Below are 22404 nucleotides of genomic sequence, written 5' to 3' on the forward strand. Positions count from 1 at the left end.
TGTCTTGTTTACTACTTTGACATATTAACCTAGTTAGGTGCTTCAAATAACTCTCAGGCGATACACGCTGTGTGTATGTTGTTATATATATCTTGTTATATATGTTGGTATTGTGTTATGTTTTCATGTTTATGGATAAAAGTTGCTCTCAGTAATTGGTTATAAAGAAATTGAGTATTACTTAAGCATTTGTGTTGATGAAAAAGCCGTTTGATTTCGTATGCAGCGGGTCGCCCCCTCATGGGCACCACCATGTTGACATCACATGACCAGTTTCATCAGATGTCACGCAATTGTGTATATATATATATATATATATATATATATATATATATATATATATATATATATATATATATATATATATATATATATATTAGTTAAGGTTAGTACACATCATGTATTATCACGTGCAGTATTGGGATAAATAAAGCTTTGCCTAATTAAAGCCGTTCACCTAAAACTGAATATTTTGCTATCATTTGCTCATCATTCATTTGTTTCAAACCTGGTTGAGTTTCTGTCTTGTATTGAACCCAAAAGAAGTTATTTAGAAAAATGCTGGAAACCTGTAACCATTGACTTCCATAGTATTTGTTTATTCTACTATGGAAGTCAGTGGTTACAGTTGTCTAACATCTTTTTAAAATAACTAGTGTTTAACAGAAGAAAAAAAAACCTGTAAAGGTTTGGAATCACTTGAGGATGAGTAAATTTACATTTTTGGGTGAGCTATTCTTTTAGCTGGGTTTACTTTTCATTCAAGACTACTGGCAAGTAATATGGCGTACCATTGCTGAATTGAAATTCCATCCGTATTAGTTGTAAAATTCATAAGCGTCTTTTTTCTGCAGTTGAGGTATGGTTATTGTAAGGCATTCATGAGCCGAACCTTCTACATACTCATACTCAGAGATAGTCTCTTATCTGTCGAGGCCTAAAGGCATATCCCTAATTCCGTTGACACAGATGGTCTGCTGAGGAGGAGGGGACAATGAGGAGGCTCGCTGGCTCTTACATAAGCTTGAGTAGAGCCGGTCTTTCCCTACTAACTCCTGTGGTAATGGTCTCCTCTCAGTTGAGGTCAACGAGTTCTCATTCCCTTTTTTTGCTTTGAGGTTAAGAGCATCAGGCCAGATAAAATTCAACTAACAATCGCCGATAACATGAATTCCTGTTTTGTGTTCATTCACTCTGTTATCTCTAGTTATCTTCTGGCCTGTATTTCTTTGTGTTTATGCATTGGATTGAGACAAATTTAGCTCAAGTCAATATTTTAGCACAGTTGACCCATTTATTGTTTAATGCGCTTTCCTGTTCTTGTTGTGATTGGTTCAATGGTTCATGTTATTCCAAGGAGTTTCCCTCCCAAAACTATGTTCCTTGTTCCAAAGCTAATTATGCTGCAGGCTTGAGCTTTGAAGAAGGAATATTGGTCAGAGGGTGCAGTTGTGTTTCAGGTATTTTTGCTCATGAATGCTTCCCGAATTTGAGGCTCCAAATGGGTTGTGCTCTTGGCCCTGCTGTAAAAAACATCTTAAGATATCATCTGTGATAAGATTTCATGAAAATATTCCCATCTGATATCTTGTTTTAACAGATCACTGAAGTTCAGTGGATTGCAAACTGCTTTTCTCATTTACTTTAATGCATGATGTTAATAGTTGTTAATAGTCTTTACTGTCGAATATATATATATATATATATATATATATATATATATATATATATATATATATATATATATATATATTAGGGGTGTCAAAATTAATTGTTTCTTCGGTGCACCGCGATGCAGACGCAGACAATTCGGTATCGATTCAGTAATAACCATAACCGGTTATTATGTAGTGACGTCATTTATCTCCGATGCGCTCTGTCGCGAGGGAGGTGAGCGCCATTTTTTACAACACTCAGCCAACTTAGGGCCGGCCCGTGGCATAGGCACCATAGGCAAATGCTTAGGGCGCTGTATATCCAGTGGGGCGCCAGAAATGAGCGCGCTTCGGTTGGTTTTGTTTTCGATTTTCCTGACACACTTTCAGTTACAGACGGCAATAACTCAACAAACGCTTACCCTAAAAAGATCTAAAGTGTGTTTCCTACAGAAAGACAAAGCTGGTTATGTTTCACAGCTGTCTTTCTTTTTTTCGCTCGACATTACGAGCACTGCTCCGTTTAAGCCCTCGCAGTCTGCGTTTACTTTAGCCGGCAGAGCTCGCGCTGAGAGGAGCTCTCTGTAAGGGACCGTCGGAAAAGTGCTTATCTTTTTCGTTTTTTTTTTTTTTTCGTTTTTCTGCTCAGCGCGAGCTCTCCCTGTTGCAAGGGCTTAAGTGTGTTTGTTTGTGTGTGTGCGTGTGTGTGTTTGTTTGATGCTGTCTATGTTTGTGAATGTGTTTGAATGAGAGATATCGAATTGAACCGAATCGATGGCATGATAATCGTAACCGAACCGTGAGACCAGTATCACTTCCAGTATCATATCTAAACTTATGATCTTGGGCCTCAGTTACAGACAAAGAATATTGAACCTACCCTGGAGCTGTGTTTTAAAGTATTTTACTATTAAAAGGCTCCAAAATCTGATGCATTAAATAAGTTGCACTAAATCACGTTTTCTTAAAATCTCTAATTAATGATATTTTCAAAAAAGTTCAGTTGAATAAATGGTAAAACACTCAATTATTGCATTTTAATAGGCAGGTTATAGCAATGCATTTGTCGAGCTGCTTCTCTGGATTGTCTAAATCTGTTGTTTTTTTTTCTCTTTGGTGAAATGAAATGTACTTGTTCTCTGCAGAACATTATTAAAAGTTAATTAAAATCAGTATAGTGATGAAACATGTTTACAAATGTTCTGATTATCCGCGGTCTCCTAAATCTTGTTTTTTTTTTTGTGCTGTGTAGCCAGGCTGTGTAGGTGGGCTGGAGTGAAGGATTAGAGGTGCAGGCTGCCGTGCCCCTTCCCTGGCCCTGCATGGCTGCGATGGCGCCCGCTCTGACTGACGCCCCAGCCGAAGCCCGCCACATCCGCTTCAAACTCGCCTCTCCCTCGTCCACCCTGTCCCCCGGCAGCACAGAGAACAACAGCAACGCCAGCAACATCCTCATCTCAGACTCCGTCTCGGACTCCGCCGGAAGCCACAGCAACGGCAAGTGTCACATCAATTCCAACGACACCCATTACCACAGCGTCAAGGATCAGGATCCCCTGTCTAAAGCCCCATCTCTGGGCAAGCTGGCACCTTACTTGTGCTCTGATGTCAAACCATTGCCCTCATCCACCAAAGTCAAGGAGTCGCTGAAGCTGCAAGGTGTCCTCATTAAGCAGTCAGTGCTAAAGAGCCACGGCCTGTTAAGCGGCTCCATATTTCCAAGCGCTGCTGCAGGCGGAGACTTTCTTCTGCGCAAGCGTCACCATCTTGAGCTGACTGGAGGTCAACTGAAGAGCCTGGTCAACGGTGGCGGAGCTGGGAGTACCATGGTGCCTGTGAACGGACTCTCCAAGAAAGTGGCTGTGCCTAGAGCTGCGGTGGCGGAGAAAGGTAGCGTCGCCACAGTCAATGGAGACAGCAACCAACCATCCACCAACGGGGAAGCTTTGCTATCCGTGTCCTCAAAGTCAAAGTCTGGACAGAATGGAGATGTGAAGCCACAACAGAATTCGACACCGAGCATTCAAGGTGTGTCATCACACAGGGAGCTTACTGCTTTGACTGAAAGTGCAGAGGTCAAAGCAGAACCAGGGACTCCTGTTGGTGGACTGCGCATCGAAACAAACAGCAACAATGATGTCAGCTTTGAAAACTGCCCCTCGTCTCGTAGCTCATCCCCAGTTCAGGATGACTCGACCATACCGACACCCAACTTGGAGGTACTGCTCCGGGATCGGGCCAAGCAGAGCCAACAGAGGCAAACAGACATCGAGAGCCGCCTGCTGCGTCTCCGCAAGCGGCTGCAGGTGGTACAGGCCAAGCAGGTGGAGCGGCATTTCAAACAGCAGCTCTCTGGTTTTCTTGAGCGTACTCTGACCCCAACATCTAGTCGTAGAGGAGACCCTGGAGCCTGGAGAGGGTCACGCACTTCAGTGGAAACGCACGCACATCATTTGAATCGGTTTTTGAAGGGTGGCAGGGTGGCGTCAGAGCTGGATAGTCTGCATCTCAGCGGCACCACACATCTGCATGCAGCAGAGAGTCAGTTTGACTCTGATGCCACCGAGAGCAGTTCAGGAGGAGAGAGCGACGTAGAGGAGGATGAGCTGGCCAGGGTGGACGTCGAACAGTGTCACATTAAACTGTAAGTCTTAAAACTTTTGTTTTTAGATTAAGCTTGGTTTTAAATCAGAAAGTTAAACCTCACCCTGTTGATTGATGTTTTGACTTGTAATAATTTGAATTTTCGAGGCTTTTCCAATCATTTAGTCTAGTTCAATTTGCTTTCACAAGCTCACAGTCATCTGACTCCACTTTTGAGCGCAACTCTTTCATATCAACATCCATTTACCAACTGCTCAAAGTGCCACAAATCTTAATGCTTGTCTTTTTTAATAATTTGTTACACTCAGATGTATCGGTGGAGAACAAAATGCCATTAATTCAGTTTTATTGTAAATTATCAGAGAAATTAGCAGCGTTGCAGCACAATGTTTATATAAGCTTTGGAAAAGGCGAGATGTGAACTGTGGAGTAGAGGGATAAAATCCTGTTGATAGAATTGTGGGCTTATAACTTCAGTGCCATTATGCGTGAGGCACATTTATAGCAGATCTGTGGCGACGAATCGAATCAAGAAATGATTCTGCATCAATTCTGAGGTTTCCATAATGCATCGTGATTCTCTTGAATTGATTCTGAGCTCAGTTTTAAAACAGCAGATGACATTCTAGATGATTTTTTAACTATACTCATGCTCACAAGCACTTGATTGCTTGGCTGAGTGATGTGAATTGAGATTTAAATGAAATGAATGTAAACAGCTTATGCCTAGTTTAGACTGCGTGATTTTAGCCCAGATTTTTATCTCGATGACAGGTTTTGAGAAATCGCCGACAAATGCCTGAAATCACAGGCAAATCGCTGCTCGTGCATGTGAGTGACAATCACACTGGATGAACTTTCAAAGATGCGATCTGAGAGAATCGCCGATGAGTCGCTGATGCCTGTGAGATATTTGGTGTGCTAAATATCTGGAGCTGTCGGCGATTCAAATCATGTCGTGTGAATTGAGTTTTGACTGAAAATAACATCAGCGATCGCCTACAGCCAATGAGAGAGCAGCTTTCACTTGCGTGTGTGTGTGTATACCTGCTGCAGGCCAGCGGGAGGCAGGAGGAGAAGTTAAAAGCGCTCTTTTTCTGTTTATTTGGACCCACGAAATGGAGGAAAAACTAGTGGAGGTTTGACAGGATTCAGGAGCAACCGTGTCTGTTTGACGTTTCATACAGAAAGAAATTAGTTTATTATCAACGTTGAGGAGAAATGGCTAATTCCCTTGAAACCCAGGTGAGCAAACATGTACATGTTCTACCCCATTAAAGGCTTCTTCTCATTATGTAGTTAATGACAATAGATATACTACATGTTTTTGGCTGTGAGACGTCGTTTGGACGAAGTTGTCGGCGATTCTTCCTATAGTAAAGTCATGCAATGTGAAAGTCCCTGTCGCCGATCCATCTTGCAGTGTAAACAAAGCAGCGACGAAACGCTAGCTCAGATAGTCATGCAACCTGAACTCGGCACTACTGTGAATAAACTTGTGATTCATGTAAACTTCATGTAAACATTGGACGCAAGCAGAGTATGGCTATTTGTAAAGTGTAGAATTGATTCAAGAGAGAATCGTAATGCATTTAGGGTGCTTTTACACTTGGTTTAATTGCCTGGACCGTACCCAAGTTCGATTGTCCCCCCCTTGCCATCTTCTCGGTTGTTTTGTGATTCACACAGTCTTTTTTCCTTCTCAACCCCATTACGCTTGCATCATCGAGCTGCTGATGACGTAAAGACGTGTGCACTGTCATTCTGCTTTTACTAAATCTTTTGGTTTTAGACATACAGAAAGCGACCCTTGTCTATCTGCTGCAAAAATATAATAAACCCAATGTCTACAGAAGCGTTTTTTGGAGGACATTATCACTATGTTTGCCTAGGCTCAGTCTGCTTGTCTCCAAGGTACAGTACTTGATATACACACAAACATGCATGAACGTTATGAAAACTAAAGTTTGTTGTACAGTTGGCTGTTCACTTCTGTTACTTGGTACAATTGCATATACACCAGAAGTGAACCGTACCAGAGTTTGCGTGAACCGTACCCCAGGCCACCTCTTTCAGGCAGACTTGGGTACAGTTTGTGGGTGCGCACCCGAGTTCAGAAGACACTTTCACACTAGCTAAACATACCGTACTCTGATGTCAAACGAACCTAGGTGCGGACCTAGTACTAGTGTATAAACACACTTAGAGATACTCAGAATTGTAGCAGAATCTTTTCTCGATGGATGTATTGCCACAGCTCTAATCTCAGCAGCACAGTAGAATACAAAAACATATCGGAAATGAAAGGGTCCAAAGTGAGCATCCTCTTTAGGCTTATTGACACTGTGTCAAGTGATTGGCGTGACCCACGGCGCATGCATAGTGTGTAGTTGTGCATTTATACACAGAGCTTGAGCTACATTGCAATGTGTTGTTAAATATTTTGAGAGGTGCGCATCAGTGTCAATTATGAATCAGCCTTAAGTCAACTCAATAAGAAATAGATCTGAAACCAGTTTAATTTCAGTTATTTTTACCATTAGAAAATTGTTTACTTGTACAGTTTAAGCATATTCAGATTTAGATTGCCTATGGCAGGGGTGGCCAAGCTTGGTCCTGGAGGGCCAGTGTCCTGCATATTTTAGTTATAATCCCAATTAAATACACCTGAACCAGCTAATGAAGCTCTTTCTAGGTAAACTAAAACTTCCAGCAGGACACCGGCCCTCCAGGACTGAGTTTAGACACCCCTGGTCTATGCCTGCATTAGATTGCTTATATAAAATATTTATATATTGGATTTTTTGATTCAGTGTCCATCCTTTTGGTTGAATTTCTTCATATATATTCGTGCTGGGATTGGCTTTGGAACACAGAGCATTTATATGTGTCCCAGATGTCCAGTAACAGTGCTCTGTGCACTCTACAGTTTAGATAGAGCTGCACGATTCTGGCTAAAATGAAAAAGCAAATTTTTTTTTGCTTAAAATAAAGATCACAATTTTCTCACGATTCTGTAGATGTAAAATAAAGCTTAAAATGAGATTATTGTTTTTTTCTCAAACATATGGTAAAACAACAATATTAATATTATGTGTAGGTCTACTGGTTTCTATAAATATTTATATTCTACTCATAATAATTCTGGTGTTGAATTATGTTTGAGATATAGGCCTATATTGCAATCTGTTATTAGACCATTTAATTCACTGGTAAAATCAACATTATATTGGCTAGAGTAGTTATACTGACACTGTAAACATTTATTTTCATGCACAGCTGTGTGTTCGCTATGAAAGAAAAACTTATCAAATGTTTGTTGCAGTCATAACTCTGAAATGCGATATGGTTATTTAAATAATGTGCGCGCTTTCGGTTTCATTTTCACTGCTGAGTGCTGTTCATACTTCCCGCGCGGCTCTCAAATGATCACTCTGTGCCACAAACTGAATATTATTTACAACTTTATTACCTGTTACTCACAGCATATGCAGGTTCTGTTCACTAAAGTAGACGCGCGCACGTCTATCATTAAGTAGGGCGCGCGCCCGCACAGTCAGCAGCTCACGTCACGTGTGATATCCCGGCCGCAAATACAGCATTATATGAAGACAAAAATGACATTTTTAGGTGAATTATACCTTATAAATACAGTATGTGACTCTTTTAACTTTATTTGGAGTTGTCCATGTTGCTGCGCAACATGTGTGAAACAATGAAAAGTCTCGTGCAGCCGCCTTTGCTTCTCTCCTGAACTTGAAAATATGCTTGGCAGAATCGTAGAAATGCTGGATTAATATTGTCTAGGGGGTCGAATCGAGATCGCGATCTTTTTTCTATTAATTGTGCAGCTCCAGTATATGAACTCTGCCTCTCACCTTCCTGATACTCTGGAAAAGAGTTTTGTGAATTTTCATAGAGAACTTTGTGCACTTCGTATACTGTACACTGGCAAAGACTAAAGTGCACGTATGTGAATTAGAATGCTCCTTTTAAATTAGTCATCAAACTAGGGCTGCACGATATTAGAAAAAAACTGACCTTTTAATATTTGCTTTTTCAGTGATGGATATTGGGAAATCATTGTCATTTCACAAGATGATTTGCATAACTGTATTTGAAAAGAATTCTCAATTTTACTTTTATTGTGATCATTTTGTTGGGAGTGTGTTTATTCTAAAATACAATAAACCAATTTCAAGCATAAATAAACACAGTAGACCTAAGATAATACATGAAATAGACAGTCCCTGCTCTGGTTTTCTACATAGTCTAACAACATTAAGGTAAATTAGCAATGCAATGTAATCAAATATAAAACACACTGTTAGGTCTTTATTGCAATAATATTACTAATGTTTGCTAAAGCTACAAATTTGATAATGTTTTGTGCCGAGATGGTTTCAGTTAACTTAATAGCTTATTAGTCAAACTTTGTTTGTATTCTGAACTGTTTCTTGGTTAATTAAAATCCTTACCGTACGTTCACACCGAAAGCGGCGAGAGCGTCCAAGGTGGCTCTGGCCGCCCTGGCGACAACGCTGTCTGCCTTCAGCTCCGGCGCGAGAGCGTCAAAAATCGCTACATTGATCTCGTACTTTAAAGGAGCCGTTGCAGCATTATCAGTTACATTCCTGCATAAGACATGTTTTTAGCGTGAAAATGTTGCGCACTTCTTATCAAATTCATATAACAATGGAAGATCAAGTTGCATGTGGTGTGGCTTTGCTCTATTTATCCAATATGTGTCCATATGTCTGAAATATCCTGAAGCAGCAGTACTGTTTTGTACGGTCACATCGCGTGAGATTCCCGCTTTTTTAAGATAAATTTATATAACATTAATGAACATCAGTAACTCGCCAGTAACTTATTTAATGTTCCTGTAAGAAAACATTGTAAATAATTGGAAATCCGGCGACCGCAATAATCAAACCCTTGGGAACAACTGTGGTCGGAACCAAAGTTCACAGGTCTGTGTTCCCTGAACTGCTATCAAGCGGTGGACGTCTTTATTCTGATTGCTTGTCGCCGAACCGCGTCATTTCTCATTACCATAAAGTTGACTTCATTTCAACTCTCCTCGACGCTCACGCCGGCGAAGACGCGCCGCGCTGCTCCTCGCCGCTTATCGTCACCTATCGCCGCCGGCACTCATTGAAAATGAATGACTTCCGGCTACTTTGACGCTCTCGCCGCTTTCGGTGTGAACGTACGGTCACTCAACATTGCTTCTGCACTGTGACTACTGCATATTTGCACATTGAGATATAGATACTGAAAGATATGATGTGCAGTTCTCAAACCATTGCACAGCATCATGAAAGAGGCACATTATATGAGGACGGTTCACGGGAGCCCCAAGGGAGCGTGGGGGCATGTTTGTGACATTAGGCCTGTGTGTTCCTGCCCTGAACCTTGTGGAGAGTTACTGTTAATTTCCACTTCGACCTTGTTTGTACAGTGAGATCATAGATCTTGTTGTCATAGCGGAGTCTAGTCTAAAGTCATTTTGGCTGTCCTCCCCGGCTTATTTGAAAACTTAAGCAAGGTTAAATTTCCTGTTTGGCCCTCAGGGACAGTCTGATTCATCAAGGGTGAAACAGAGAACCCTGATGTTTTGGTTAATATTAAAATCAAAGTAAACCACAGGTGATGGATTTATAAACAGAAAATCTTAATTTTTTTTTTTTTTAGTTTCACATTCATGTGTAAAGTGTTCATTCTTTTTTTCTTTTGCGTATACACGGATCAAAATGATCTGTTTATGTATCGAGAGCATTTGCACATAATTCTGACTTGTGTTGGTAAACAGAGCTGTATATCTTAAGTTTCCTATTGCTGAAATTCTGTTTCTTGGCAGTTTTATTCTCGGAGAACCACATCATCTGATTTAATATTGGAGGAGATAACGTGGGAAAGCTGTGTCAGAATCTTTAGGATGATTTATTAATGAAAGCCGTTTTAAAAGGAGCCGTTTAGCAGCTTGCTGTGTTGACTTTGCACCTTTGGCCTAAATAATCAGGCGTCCGTGAATACAGATTTTGGATGTCAAATTTGAGCTCAGTGAAACGTGCCCCAGTTTCACTATAAACAGCACCATCGCATAAGGCTGAATCAGTTCATTATGCTGCTTCTGTTTTCATGGTTGTTGTTTTTAGCCGCGTTTCGTCCTTCGCAGTGCTCTCTGACGAATCTTTCTCAGCACACTTGTGACATCACACTGTGACGGTTGGGAAAGTGGAGCATGAGGAACTGCTGCTTGTTGACCTCTGACTGCAGTTAAATCGTGATGAATTTAAACTTTGTGCATCACAGGACATTGATCCCCAACACCCACACTCATTATTGGAAGCATTTAATGGAGCACAGCTGCTATGCAAATGGAAGATTTACTTTTACTGCAATTAAAGACCACTTTAATCCAGCCAGAGCTGGAGTGACTGCTGTTTAGTGCTCTACAGAGGGTGGGGGTTTTAAAGGGATAGTTCAGCTAAAATCTTAAAACTGTTTAATTGTGAACATTTAAAGAGGACCTATTTAGCAAAAAATACTTTTCATAAGGGGTTTAAAAACCAGTTGTTTGGCAACAGTGTGAAAATCTGGCCAATCTCTAATGGTAAAAGTACATGAATTGTATTTTTTATAATCACCCTTTAAAAGAAACACTTTGATTGACATTATCTCTTTGTTGTGTCATCAGAGCAGGAAAGCCCTACTCATTAGTAATGATCTCTCCCTCATTAGCATAGACAGCCCTGATGGCGAAGCAGCCGTCCACCATTATGATTCATTCACACCAGACATGGATGAAGCATCAGTGAGGAATGATTTACATTTAGTCAATGCAAAGTCTTGAATAGACATCCTGCAGCACAATTTATGAAAATGAAGAGGCGTGAACTACACGCATTTTGCACGTTTGGGAAATCTGAACTTTAGCGGACAGTTGCGCCGCATTAACCAATCCGTAGCTTGCTCTAGTATTGGTCTAATTATGATGTTGTGCCAGCAGTTGGTGTCCCGAGGGGGAAATCCTCCTGCCGACACCTGACAACAGCTCATCAAACTAGGCTCAGCCCAGTCTGATGCACTGCTGAAAGCCTCCATCATCCAAGTCCAGTTTCTGGAGAAGTTAATGAACTCACAGATCTGGGTGCACCTCTGAAAGGATCTAGTGACACGGCGCTTAATTGATCTACGCTGTTTCTCAGCCTTCCTAAAGCACATAAAACACAGCTACACTCTTTCAATAAAATCCATGTTAGCCATTTAGCAACGAAACTAGGATCACTGGGCAGACAGAAGGCCCCCGCACATGATTCATTCATTTCTTGTCGGCTTAGTCCCTTTATTAATCCGGGGTCGCCACAGCGGAATGAACCGGCAACTTATCCAGCAAGTTTTTACGCAGTGGATGCCCTTCCAGCCGCAACCCATCTCTGGGAAACATCCACACACACATTCACACACACACTCATACACTACGGACAATTTAGCCTACCCAATTCACCTGTACCACATGTCTTTGGACTGTGGGGGAAACCGGAGCACCCGGAGGAAACCCCACGCGAACGCAGGGAGAACATGCAAACTCCACACAGAAACGCCAACTGAGCCGAGGTTCGAACTAGCGACCCAGCAACCTTCTTGCAGTGAGGCGACAGCACTACCTACTAGGACTGCCTCGCCGCCCGCACATGATGTGAATCCACATTTATTGTGTCATAAATATCTTGATTTATTCACACATACCTCGTCTGGTGTAAACACCCATTAGAATTTTCACACCATACCTGCCAAATATCAGACAAAGGCATTATAAATGTTGAGTTTTAGGCCCAAGTCTATGTTTGTACCCTTTCCCCTCCCCCTTGGCCCTTGAAACAGTGTGAAGGGGAAGGGCTTCAAAATTTACCCCTAAAAAATGGGACATGACTACAGCATCTGCACATGTCATCGCGATTTCTTGCTTCCAGTTGCTTTATTTTTTGGTATTTATATCAGGAAATCACTGAAGGTGACAATATTATATTATCATAACGATATATTGTGGCAAAAAGATCGTGACTGTACTGTGTATTTACACCATGCCCATATTCATCAATGTAAACACACATAAACAGCATTAACATTATAGCAGGCACTGTAAAAAGCTCATTCCCAGCCACTAGACTTCTCTGACAGGGTATTTGAGTGTCAGAATGTTGTGGGACTGCTGTACAGGAGTTATGATTATGGATTTTAGATTTCCATAATGAAATTTAGCAATTTTTAAATAATGTTTTTGTTTATTTGTGTTTTTTTTAAGCATGACAGTAAAACACGAATGCTGTTATGAATGTAATAAAACATGTGCTTGTTTGTTGTAAACATTAATAATAATGACAAAACATTCTAATTTGTGGATCTCCTTCCGGGTGCAGCTATCCTGCCGTTGTGGCTGGTGTGTTCTGGAAAATTTTCTAGCCCTTTGGTTTCGAGTGTGGTCCTGAAATATCTCTGTTCAAAGGGGTATCTACCCCTTCCCCTTGACCCTACGCCTTCAAGTTAAAAAGAATTGGGACACCACTACTTCTTCAAGTGAATGTGCAAAAAAAGGGGTAAGGGTAAGAGGAAGGGCTAGAATTGGGATTGTGCTTTAGTATACACAAATGAACACTGCAGTCTCCTTAGACTACCTTTTACCAATTCACTTCTTTTGACGTTTTTAGTTTTTTACAGAGATAACAGTAGTCCTGTTTTGAATCTGTTGCCATGCTAAAGCAGCCCCGCCCTCTTTTGAAAAAGAGTGCAATCCTATTTGAATTTAAAGCGACAGACACCAAAATGCCACAATCAGGATCAAAGCTTAATACTGCCAGTTAAAAGAATTATAGAAATATCTGTGGTATTTTAAGCTAAAACTTCTATTCATTGTTTTTTTTACATTTTATAAGGGGGTTAATAATCCACTTTTAAGATGTAGGTGATTTTTTTGTTTTTAGTAGAAAGTAAAATAAGATTTGATTATTCCTAAAATCAACTCAGCATCTACCATTGCTTTCTGTGCAAGAACTGGAACATTATTCACAACAATTTAGATTATTATTATTTAAAATCTTTATTTACAACTCAAAGTAAATTACAGCCTTCACAGGTCACATGTTAAACTCCTGTCATACACAGGAAAGCTGTGAAAAGTGGCTGTTTGTCCATGTCATAGATTAAAGTTAATACTGTTGTAAATAATGTTCTGTTTTGCCTCAAAGTATTGCTAGGAGCCACAGAAATCGATGTTTTTTTTTTGTTTTTTTTTTGTTTATTGACTCTCAAAGTGCTGGTAAAGTTGACTTATATTTTCAGAATCAAGGGTCATAGTTTTAGCTAAATGGTATTTCTACAGATGTAAAAAAAAAAAAAAAATTGTAATAATAATAATATATATATATATATATATATATATATATATATATATATATATATATCACATTAAGTGCTAATTATTGTAATACAATTTAAGTAATAGTTCTTTTTTTAGTTGGAGTGTTATTTTTATCTTCCAGTATCTGAATTAAAAACTCTCTAGTCAATTGGTTATTGGCCAGTATGATCCAATATTGGTCAAATCTACTATTGTCTGAAATTAACTGATTGCATTCATGGCAAAGAGTGTTGTGAAACTTGAGTGAAATTTAACCAACATTATCTTCTCAGATTCACTCGCGTGAGAAAGACAAGCTAATCAGGAAGCGACTTTTTAAACACTTGATAAAGTATGAATGTAGTTTTTTTATTTTCTGGGAGGAAGTGAGATGCATTCAGTGCTACATGCGTAAACTTTCTCACTGTCATGTTCATAGTAGGGCTGCACGATTAATCGAAAAAAGATCGTATCTGAAGAGCTGGGAGGGATGCGGGGGAGAGGGGTGTGCAATGTATTTAACGACCGGTTTGCGAGAGATTTTCATTCATTTGCGGGCATCTGGGAGTCTCTGTGCATTTGCGGGATACTTCTAGTCTTAGCAACTGGATGGATGTAAAGGAGGATTAAGCAAAATTGTTTCTACTCTATAACTAATGTTCTCAACTCACAGCAATAAAACTTTACAATGAGTGCAACAGTTTGTATTCAATAGTTTATTATTATAATTTTTCATTTTCCATATCTGCAATTCCTGTATTTTGGCATTGTTTTGCAGTCCACTTAGAATCCAACATGGAAATCAATGTTTTCTTTATTGGCATTGATTGTTTTGAAATTTAAATGTCATTAACATGCCTGTGTTTTAATTTCTGTAATAAATATGGCTGTCAAGCCAGGATCTTGATGGTTTATTGTGGGTTTGTTGTTTACATGAAGAAATCTGTGTTACAAGTTAAACAAAAATTCTATTAAACAATTATATTTTGAATTTAAATAGTTTTTGTCTTGTGTTTACATTAATTTTACATTTAAATAGCCAAAAATACAAGTTTCAGTATTTTAAATGCGATTAATCGTGATTAATTTTTTTTAAAAAGGTGCGATAAATTAGTTATTTTTTTTTATCGATTGACAGCACTAAAGAAAATAGTTTGTAACAACCCCACATCTGCTATTTGCCTTTGTCAGAAGCTCGTTTATTGGTGTATGTGTATGCCAGATGTTCTGAATGCTAAACCATCATACACACTTGTTGTCTGTCTCTCTCTCTGATTCTCATATTCTCCAGCATTGTCTCTGATGTTCCCTCTGCCTGAGCCGAACCCACTCGTGTTACATAACCATTCCCTTTCTCTCTTTCTCAGACGTCCTCTTTCTTTTCCTCTTGCATTCCTCCACCCCTTTTTCACCATCTCCCTCCCATAATTCCTCTGCATTGCTCTGCCTGGCCTAACCACCTCACATTCTTCTCTTTATCCCCGCTCGCTTTCTCTACTTTCCATCTGTTCCATTCTTGCTCTTGCTCTCGCTCCTGCGCAGTGCATCACCACTGAAGAACTACAGCTGTGCTTTTGATGGAAAAGCCCTATAGAAAATTAGCATCACATTTGCTTATGCTGTAAAGACTGATATGCTCTTCTAATTGGATGAGCTTAAGTTGAAGTGCGTGAACTAAAGTTTAGGTTGGAAATTTAATTTGTTTTAATTGACAAAATTAGTGATAGGCAAAAAAGTATCGTGGTTAATTTCATCCTAAATATATGTGTGTGTACTATGTATATTTATTATGTAAAACACGCATGCATTCAGATATTTGAGAAATTGTTTATTTTTAATAAGATATAAAATATGATAAATAAAATATTTTTTATTTGTATTATGTTTTAGGTATTAGTGTGTAATATATATATATATAATAAAGATATAATACACGCACACACATATATTATGTAAACAATGTTTGATGCGATGAATTGAGATTAATCTTTCTCTAGCACTACTAAAAAATGTATTTATGTTAGGGCTGGGCAATAAATCGATTTTATCAATTAACTCTAGTGTGAAGTTCAAACATCGATATGTTTGAATGAATATCGGTTTTCACCCAAACATGTGATGCTTCCCTCTGGGCTCCCTGCATTGCCATATAAACACACAAACCACATGCAGTGAGCAGAGGAGAACTTAGAGAAATGTTGCACTCTTTGTTATGAATTAAAAAAAAAAACAAACAAAAAAAACAGGGACGCACAAACACGCCTAGCAAAAATTGGCATAATTCAGGGCTCACGGTCATGCATTCACCATCAGACACATGCATTTGAAACTGCGCGCCACACCTTGTGTTTCTCACAGTGAGAAGTAATGTATAAGACAATTAAAGAGCCCCTATTTTGCATTAAAAATATCATATTTTTTGGAAAAATATTTTAATAAAAAATTGTTGTTTTTTTTTGGTGTTTTTTTAATTTAATTAATTAATTATTTAATTAATTATTTTTTTTTCATTTATTTATTTTTTATTAAATTTTTTTTACGCCAAATCGCCCAGCCCTAATTTAACTTATATAAATTATAAATTTATATTATGCAAACCTTTTAATCATTCATTTATAAGTGTATTTAAAATGTATTTAGATTTTCAAAATCGTATTTGTTTATATGGCTATGTAATAACAACAATGAACATTTCTATTTTATGTATTACTTAATAAAAATATTTTTACACGTCACTCTAATATGTATGGAAATTAAAAATTTTTACTTGTATTTTTGACTATCAAAAATGTATTGTGACCGAAGGAAGCCCTTAAAGATATACCTGCAGTTATATTTAAAAATAATACAAATTTAAAGAAATGTCCCAGATGCTGGGTTGACGTTTCTAATTTGCATGTGTCTGCACACATACAACTGAATGAGTAGCCTTTCCAAGTATGCTAAACTACTTTGAAAGGTTAAAATGTCAGTTGTATGCATATGCTAAGTGTTAAAAGTATATCCTGGTTCTTGGATTACTTCACAATATCACAACCCAGAGCATTGCTCAGTAAAACACAGGCAAAGTAAAATAGAAAAAAAAACACAGTTTTATTTTAAAAGTGGTAGAAAAGGTGGTAAAATAGCTTATTGTTTTTTTAAATGACCCTTTTAACAAGTGTATTTTAATTTTGCACCATGCTGATGTAAAATTTGAGAGTGTAGTCTCAGTCTTTTATTCAGGTTTCCTCAAATAGCGGTCTATACAGGGATTAGACATTAAGACCGCTCACTAGACTCACTAGTCACACAGCTGTATTATAGAGGTTTCTCCATCTCCATTATAACTGCTCTCATTAGTTATCTTTAATCTCTCATCTTTAACCTAAAATATAGTGTAGCCCTGGACCTGTATGAGTGGGAAATTACAGGCAGGTCTCCATATAAAACAGTTTTCTAAGCCAGCGTGTCAGTGGACTTGTATTTATCGGTGTTTTGGTTCATCTAGTCCCTCCGTCTCACAGTCTGAAACCCAAGAACAAAGGCAGCTGAGCATTCATGCTAAATGACTCCGTCTTTGTACTCCCTCCATCAGCCCAATGTGATTTATGAAATGCAATTACGGGATGATTCACTTCACAGCGAGCACACTGAGGGAGGACGACTCCTTTTGTCATTCTCATCGCTGTCCAAACGCACGCGTGCAGGTTTGGAGAAGTAGACGGCTAAATGACAACAAGCAATTGTTAAATAGTAAATTAAGTAAAAAATGATAGGGTTGTCACAGTAGGTTTGTTGCCACATGAATGCAAATGTAGAAAATGCAAGCTTTTGTCCGCTGCATAAAAGGTTTGGGTATTTCTTTGGGAGAAATGCTCTTCATAAAACACTTCATTAAATGTGATTTGTTTGTGTTTTGACCACAGCTTGTATTCTATATCAATAAAAGGAGTGTAACGATATGAAAAACCGAACCGAAATATCGCAATACACCAACCACGATACGTATGTAGTTCTACGAGCTGTAGAATAAAATAAATAGAAAGATGACCTTTACCTCTTACCTGATGTCTTTAACAATACATTTGCTGCGTGTTTGCAAAATGGAAGTCGTACAACATCTTCCCTATCCACCTTACTCTGAGAAAAGGGTGAACTTGAGGAGGTATAGCTCGGGAATTGAGGGGAAAGAACTGAGCCAAAAATTAACTGACAAATCAATCGAAATAAAAATGAACAAAAAACAAAAAAAATCTCTTAAGTGGGCAAAAGTAATGCAAAATAATTTTGCCCAAATGAAAGTTAAGCAAAAACAATGAAAATCATAATTATGTCAGCAAAATACACGAAAAACAAGATCAGAGGAAAAAGCGCTCACTCCCGCTCTTCCTGACGCCCTTTCTATCCCCCCCGCCATCTCGCCAAATGATGATAGATCGGTCTCCTGACCAATCAGCTGTCGTGAAGACTTACAGAATTGACTGGCATGGAAAGAGCGAAAGAGTAAGGGTGTCACGATTTCGATTTTTAATCCTACATATTATAATACTCATATGGTTTTTCTCCACGTGTATGTGAAATATTTATAATAACACTAATATTATACTTTCTTATCATACAATAGAGATAATATTGTATTGTGAGATCAATATAAAGCTTTATATTGAGTTATGACTTAAGTTTTTTGTTACATCCCTATTTCTTTCACATTACTTTGTTTTCTACAGTAGTTAGCCATATTAGGTCTTTTTTAATGCCATTTTTAAAATAAAATTAAGATGTTCTACATAAATCAAGAGAGAATCAACGTCTTTATTCCATCTTTATTTTATTCAGAATCATGCAGCCAGTTATTTGACCTATTAAAATGCTTCAATGTAGACGGTTTAAACTAGACTTTAGAAGGCTTGATGGTTTATAGATCGATAGGATGGATGATATAAATGGATAGGTGGTTTATAGATAGGAGCTTATAGATATCCTTTTATAACTAGATATGACTGAACAACTCTTTACTAACATCTAAAATACATTACTGGAATCTTACAGGACCTTTTCCTCAGACTGGAAACTAAAACACTAAGGGCAGATATGTTAAGTATTCCTGTGCAAATTATCCCACTGTAATATTATTAATCATGGCCAGTGTACTGAGGGTCCACAGGGCTCAGTGGCGCACATATAAATTTCCCCTCCATTTGTCTTGTCACAGCGAGTTGCAGGGCTTCATGTGGGCAAATGTGACCGGCTCAGTTTGAGAGTGTTTTCTCAGACACAGCGTGGTGGGAATGTGCTGAGAGGGGCTTTTGCCATGAGATGGTGGTGAGCTTTCATGCAGGAGTGAACCACTCACATTATAGGAGTGTGTTTATACTGATGGACCAGCATGGTCAACCGGTTTCATGTCTGCAATTACAACATAAGTCCATCACAGAGGGATATACCTTCTTCACAAATCTAATTCATTGAAAATGTTGAGCATATTTTCTGGGGGCAAAAATGGACAAAAATGTTGATTTAAATGGCATTTGTGCACAATTACAAGCCCATTGAATTAAACCTGCTGACAGACTAATGATTACTTGGTTTTTATGTTTTATTTTGTAAAACTCAGATGAGTATGGTATTTTTCTATATTCATTGATTTGTAAACAGTTAGTTATAGGGTCACGACACACTAAAACACATTTTTTAAGCTGTTGACAATGTGTGCCACGCTGCTATAAACACTATTAAGACACATATATTTCACAAAAAAGTTAAAATTGGTTGTTTTTGCATTATTTCGAGCAAATTCATTCTTCCAGTTTGTAACAAATTTTTGAAGCTGCGTCACGCCGATTAGATCCTTGCGTGTTATTCCAGTGTGGAGAGTGGATGTCTGTACCTGTGAGTACATCGTGACGTCTCTGAGCGTGCAGCATTAATTCATGAGAAAGACTTGGTTCAAACCAATCAGCGCGTTCTATTGTGTATGTGGTGCAAATTCATTAATAATATGCATAACAGCTTCGAAGACCTGCTACAGTGTTAAGATGACAGAGAGACGCCACGTTGTGTTGCTAAAACAAGTGGAAGAACGAGTTGTTTAGAGATACGGGTCGTCAGTGTTGCGTTTATAAATGTACTGCAAAGATGTTTTTGATCATTTACCCGCTATGAGAGCGCAGCTGGACTCACGTGTGCACTACGATGCACACGACAGAAATATGTTTGTAAGGAACTTTTTTTTTTTTCCCGAGAGCTTTTTGCATCTGGAAACGGTGAAATCCAGATATGCCGCACGTCTCCTTTTAAATAAGATGCTGCTCCAGTTGGTGTTGATTTTCCTGTCTCTACAGATTTGGTAAGTGAACTACAACATTGTGGACTGAAAGATCCGCTGGAAATGCAACTTAGGCAACCTAATAAACACCTTAAGGCTGATTTATACTTCTGCGTCATGCGCACGCGTATACTAAGTGCAGCCTATGCGTTGACGCATAACACTATGCCGTTGCTGTCGGCATCACTGATGCGCACGACGCGTAGCGCAAGCTCTGTGATTGGTCGGCTTGGTAGCACTGACGAGTCTGGGCGGGGTCGAGAGCAGCGCGAGCCTGATAGAGCGATTGTTTACAAGTGTGGAGTCCTGTGAAGGAGCTCTGGATGGAAAGTTTTGTTTTGTGATTACCTCATGGTTAAAGTTGTTGCACGTCCATTGGTTCTTGCCTCAAAATGAGCGAGTTTGAGCCACTTTTACATTAAGGAAGCGTTCAGGAAAAACAAAACACCAGCGAAGAAACTCAACACGGAGGAGTATTAACAACAGAAACAGCGCGCAGAAATATAAATGCACAGATACGTGCGTTGCATGCGCCATGGGTCACTCCGATCACCTGACGCAGAAGTATAAACCAGGCTTTAATCAAACTATTACTGTCGTGTAGAATTTTTGCTGCATTTTGTGACAGGATAGTCTATACACACACGGTTTCTGACGCTACCTACCGAGTGCATCTAAGTTACAGAGAAATGCTGAGGTTTTTTTTTTTCTCCCATTCACAGTGCGGTATCAAACCACACTTTTCCAACAGTTTCTCGCTTTCAATATCTTGTTTGTCACGGGGGGCATGCAGGAAATGTTCCTGAATGAAAGTGAAAGTGCCAAACCACAGTTAAAGTCCTCAAATTAACAATTTGGCAAATAATTTGATTACTGATGCACATGTAAACACAGTCACTGTCTTTCTCCCCTGTGTCTGTTTGTTTTGCCTCTGTAAAAATCAGCAATAGCCCAAATGGAAACTCTCAATTTTATGCAAAGCCTTTCCTCTTCCCCTCCCCCGACACTCCCACATAAACAGAGCTGGACACACCCACTTTCCTGACTTTTCCAAACTAGAGGTGTAAAACCACACTGCTGAGACAGAGGGGTTTTATGGCCCTTTAAAAACTAATTTCAACAAAAAATGGATGTGTATCATTACATTGGAAACATGCATTTGGATTTTTGGGAAGAGTTCACCCAAAAATGAAAATTCTGTTGTATTTACCCGACCTTTACTTGTTCCAAACATGTTTGACTTTCCTTCTTCTGTTAAATAAAACAGAAGGTATTTTGAAAAATGTATTTGTTTTTCCTAATATAATGGACTCGGGGTTTTTTTGTACAACAGAATAAAGAAACTCACAAAGGTTTGGAAGCACTTAAGGGAGAATAAATAGTCAGTAAATGTACATTTTTGGGTGAACCATCTCTTTAAAGTGACAGAAACCTAAAGTTTCCCCCGCTTTTTGTGTCATTAGGGTTAAATAAATAACCAAAGAAAGAGAAAATCATTTAATCATCATGACTTTGCATTGTTTTATTTTGCTTTTGATTTATTTTGTTTCTGTAGTATATATTATTGTATCTTGGTTTTTATTGTATTTATATGTTATATTGGATTTAATTGGATTTGTTTGGACTTTGAATGGATCTTACTGTCTGGTTACATGTCTTTTGTAGACTTGAGTGATTATAAAATAAAGTAATTTGAGCAATATTGTATAGAATGGATAAATGCATGATCTGAATGTTTTGGTATCAAAAACTTGTTTCAGGAAAAAATAACTATCTCCAGTTGTAATGTTATTATCATAAAATCAAACCACATTGGTCTGCTTATATTGTGATCAAATATTTTTAGATATCATCATCATCCATCCACCCATGGTCATGTTATTTCCCTTTCCTGGCATCTTTTGGTTGCAAAGGAAATGCTTGAAATTCACGCTGGAAATGTGCTGTTATGAAGGTCATTGGCTGCTGCATTATTAAAAAAGTGAGGTTAACTGTATTGTAAAATTTCTAAGAGTCTGAATGGATTCCTCTACTGAGCGTGTTTAACAGTGCTCTTTACATGCTGTGCATCATTAACATGCTCAAAATGATTGATTTCTTCACTAATCTGGATCATCAGGACTGGACAAGTCACAGAAAACAATCCAGGTTTCCTGTTTGTTTTAACTGTCGTCACAGCCAGTTTCTGCCGGCAGATATAAACATGGCTAACCCTCTAATGACTCTCCTAGTTAACTAAACAACTGAAACGTGTCTAACTGGATTGTTCTCTTTTCTCTCTCTCAGATGGAGGAGAGCAGAAGGCCGGTTTGCCCGGGAAAGAGCCACCATCATCAGTCACTGGACGTGGCTGCAGGCGCAGATATCAGACCTGGAGTACCGCATCCGGCAGCAGGTCGACATCTACCGCCAGCTCCGCACCGGAAAGGTTAGCG

General features: G+C 38.8%; 2 protein-coding genes across 7 annotated transcripts in view; one reads left to right on the top strand and one right to left on the bottom strand.

Annotated features, from left to right (window-relative positions):
- Positions 1–22404, bottom strand: part of fra10ac1 (FRA10A associated CGG repeat 1) — an 855621-nt gene that overhangs the window by 308568 nt on the left and 524649 nt on the right. The window lies entirely within an intron of this gene.
- Positions 1–22404, top strand: part of kansl1a (KAT8 regulatory NSL complex subunit 1a) — a 39634-nt gene that overhangs the window by 1274 nt on the left and 15956 nt on the right. For all 6 annotated transcript variants that reach the window (XR_012387793.1, XR_012387794.1, XM_687847.11 and 3 more), the window contains exons 2-3: positions 2908–4299; positions 22256–22397. Coding sequence is in view for 4 of the 6 variants with exons in the window: in XM_687847.11 (XP_692939.6) it covers positions 2978–4299; positions 22256–22397 (1464 nt within the window). In the remaining 2 variants the exon portion in view is untranslated. The remainder of the gene's footprint in view (positions 1–2907; positions 4300–22255; positions 22398–22404) is intronic.

The sequence above is a fragment of the Danio rerio genome, chromosome 12, assembly GCF_049306965.1.
Source record: "Danio rerio strain Tuebingen ecotype United States chromosome 12, GRCz12tu, whole genome shotgun sequence".
Lineage (NCBI taxonomy): Eukaryota > Metazoa > Chordata > Actinopteri > Cypriniformes > Danionidae > Danio > Danio rerio.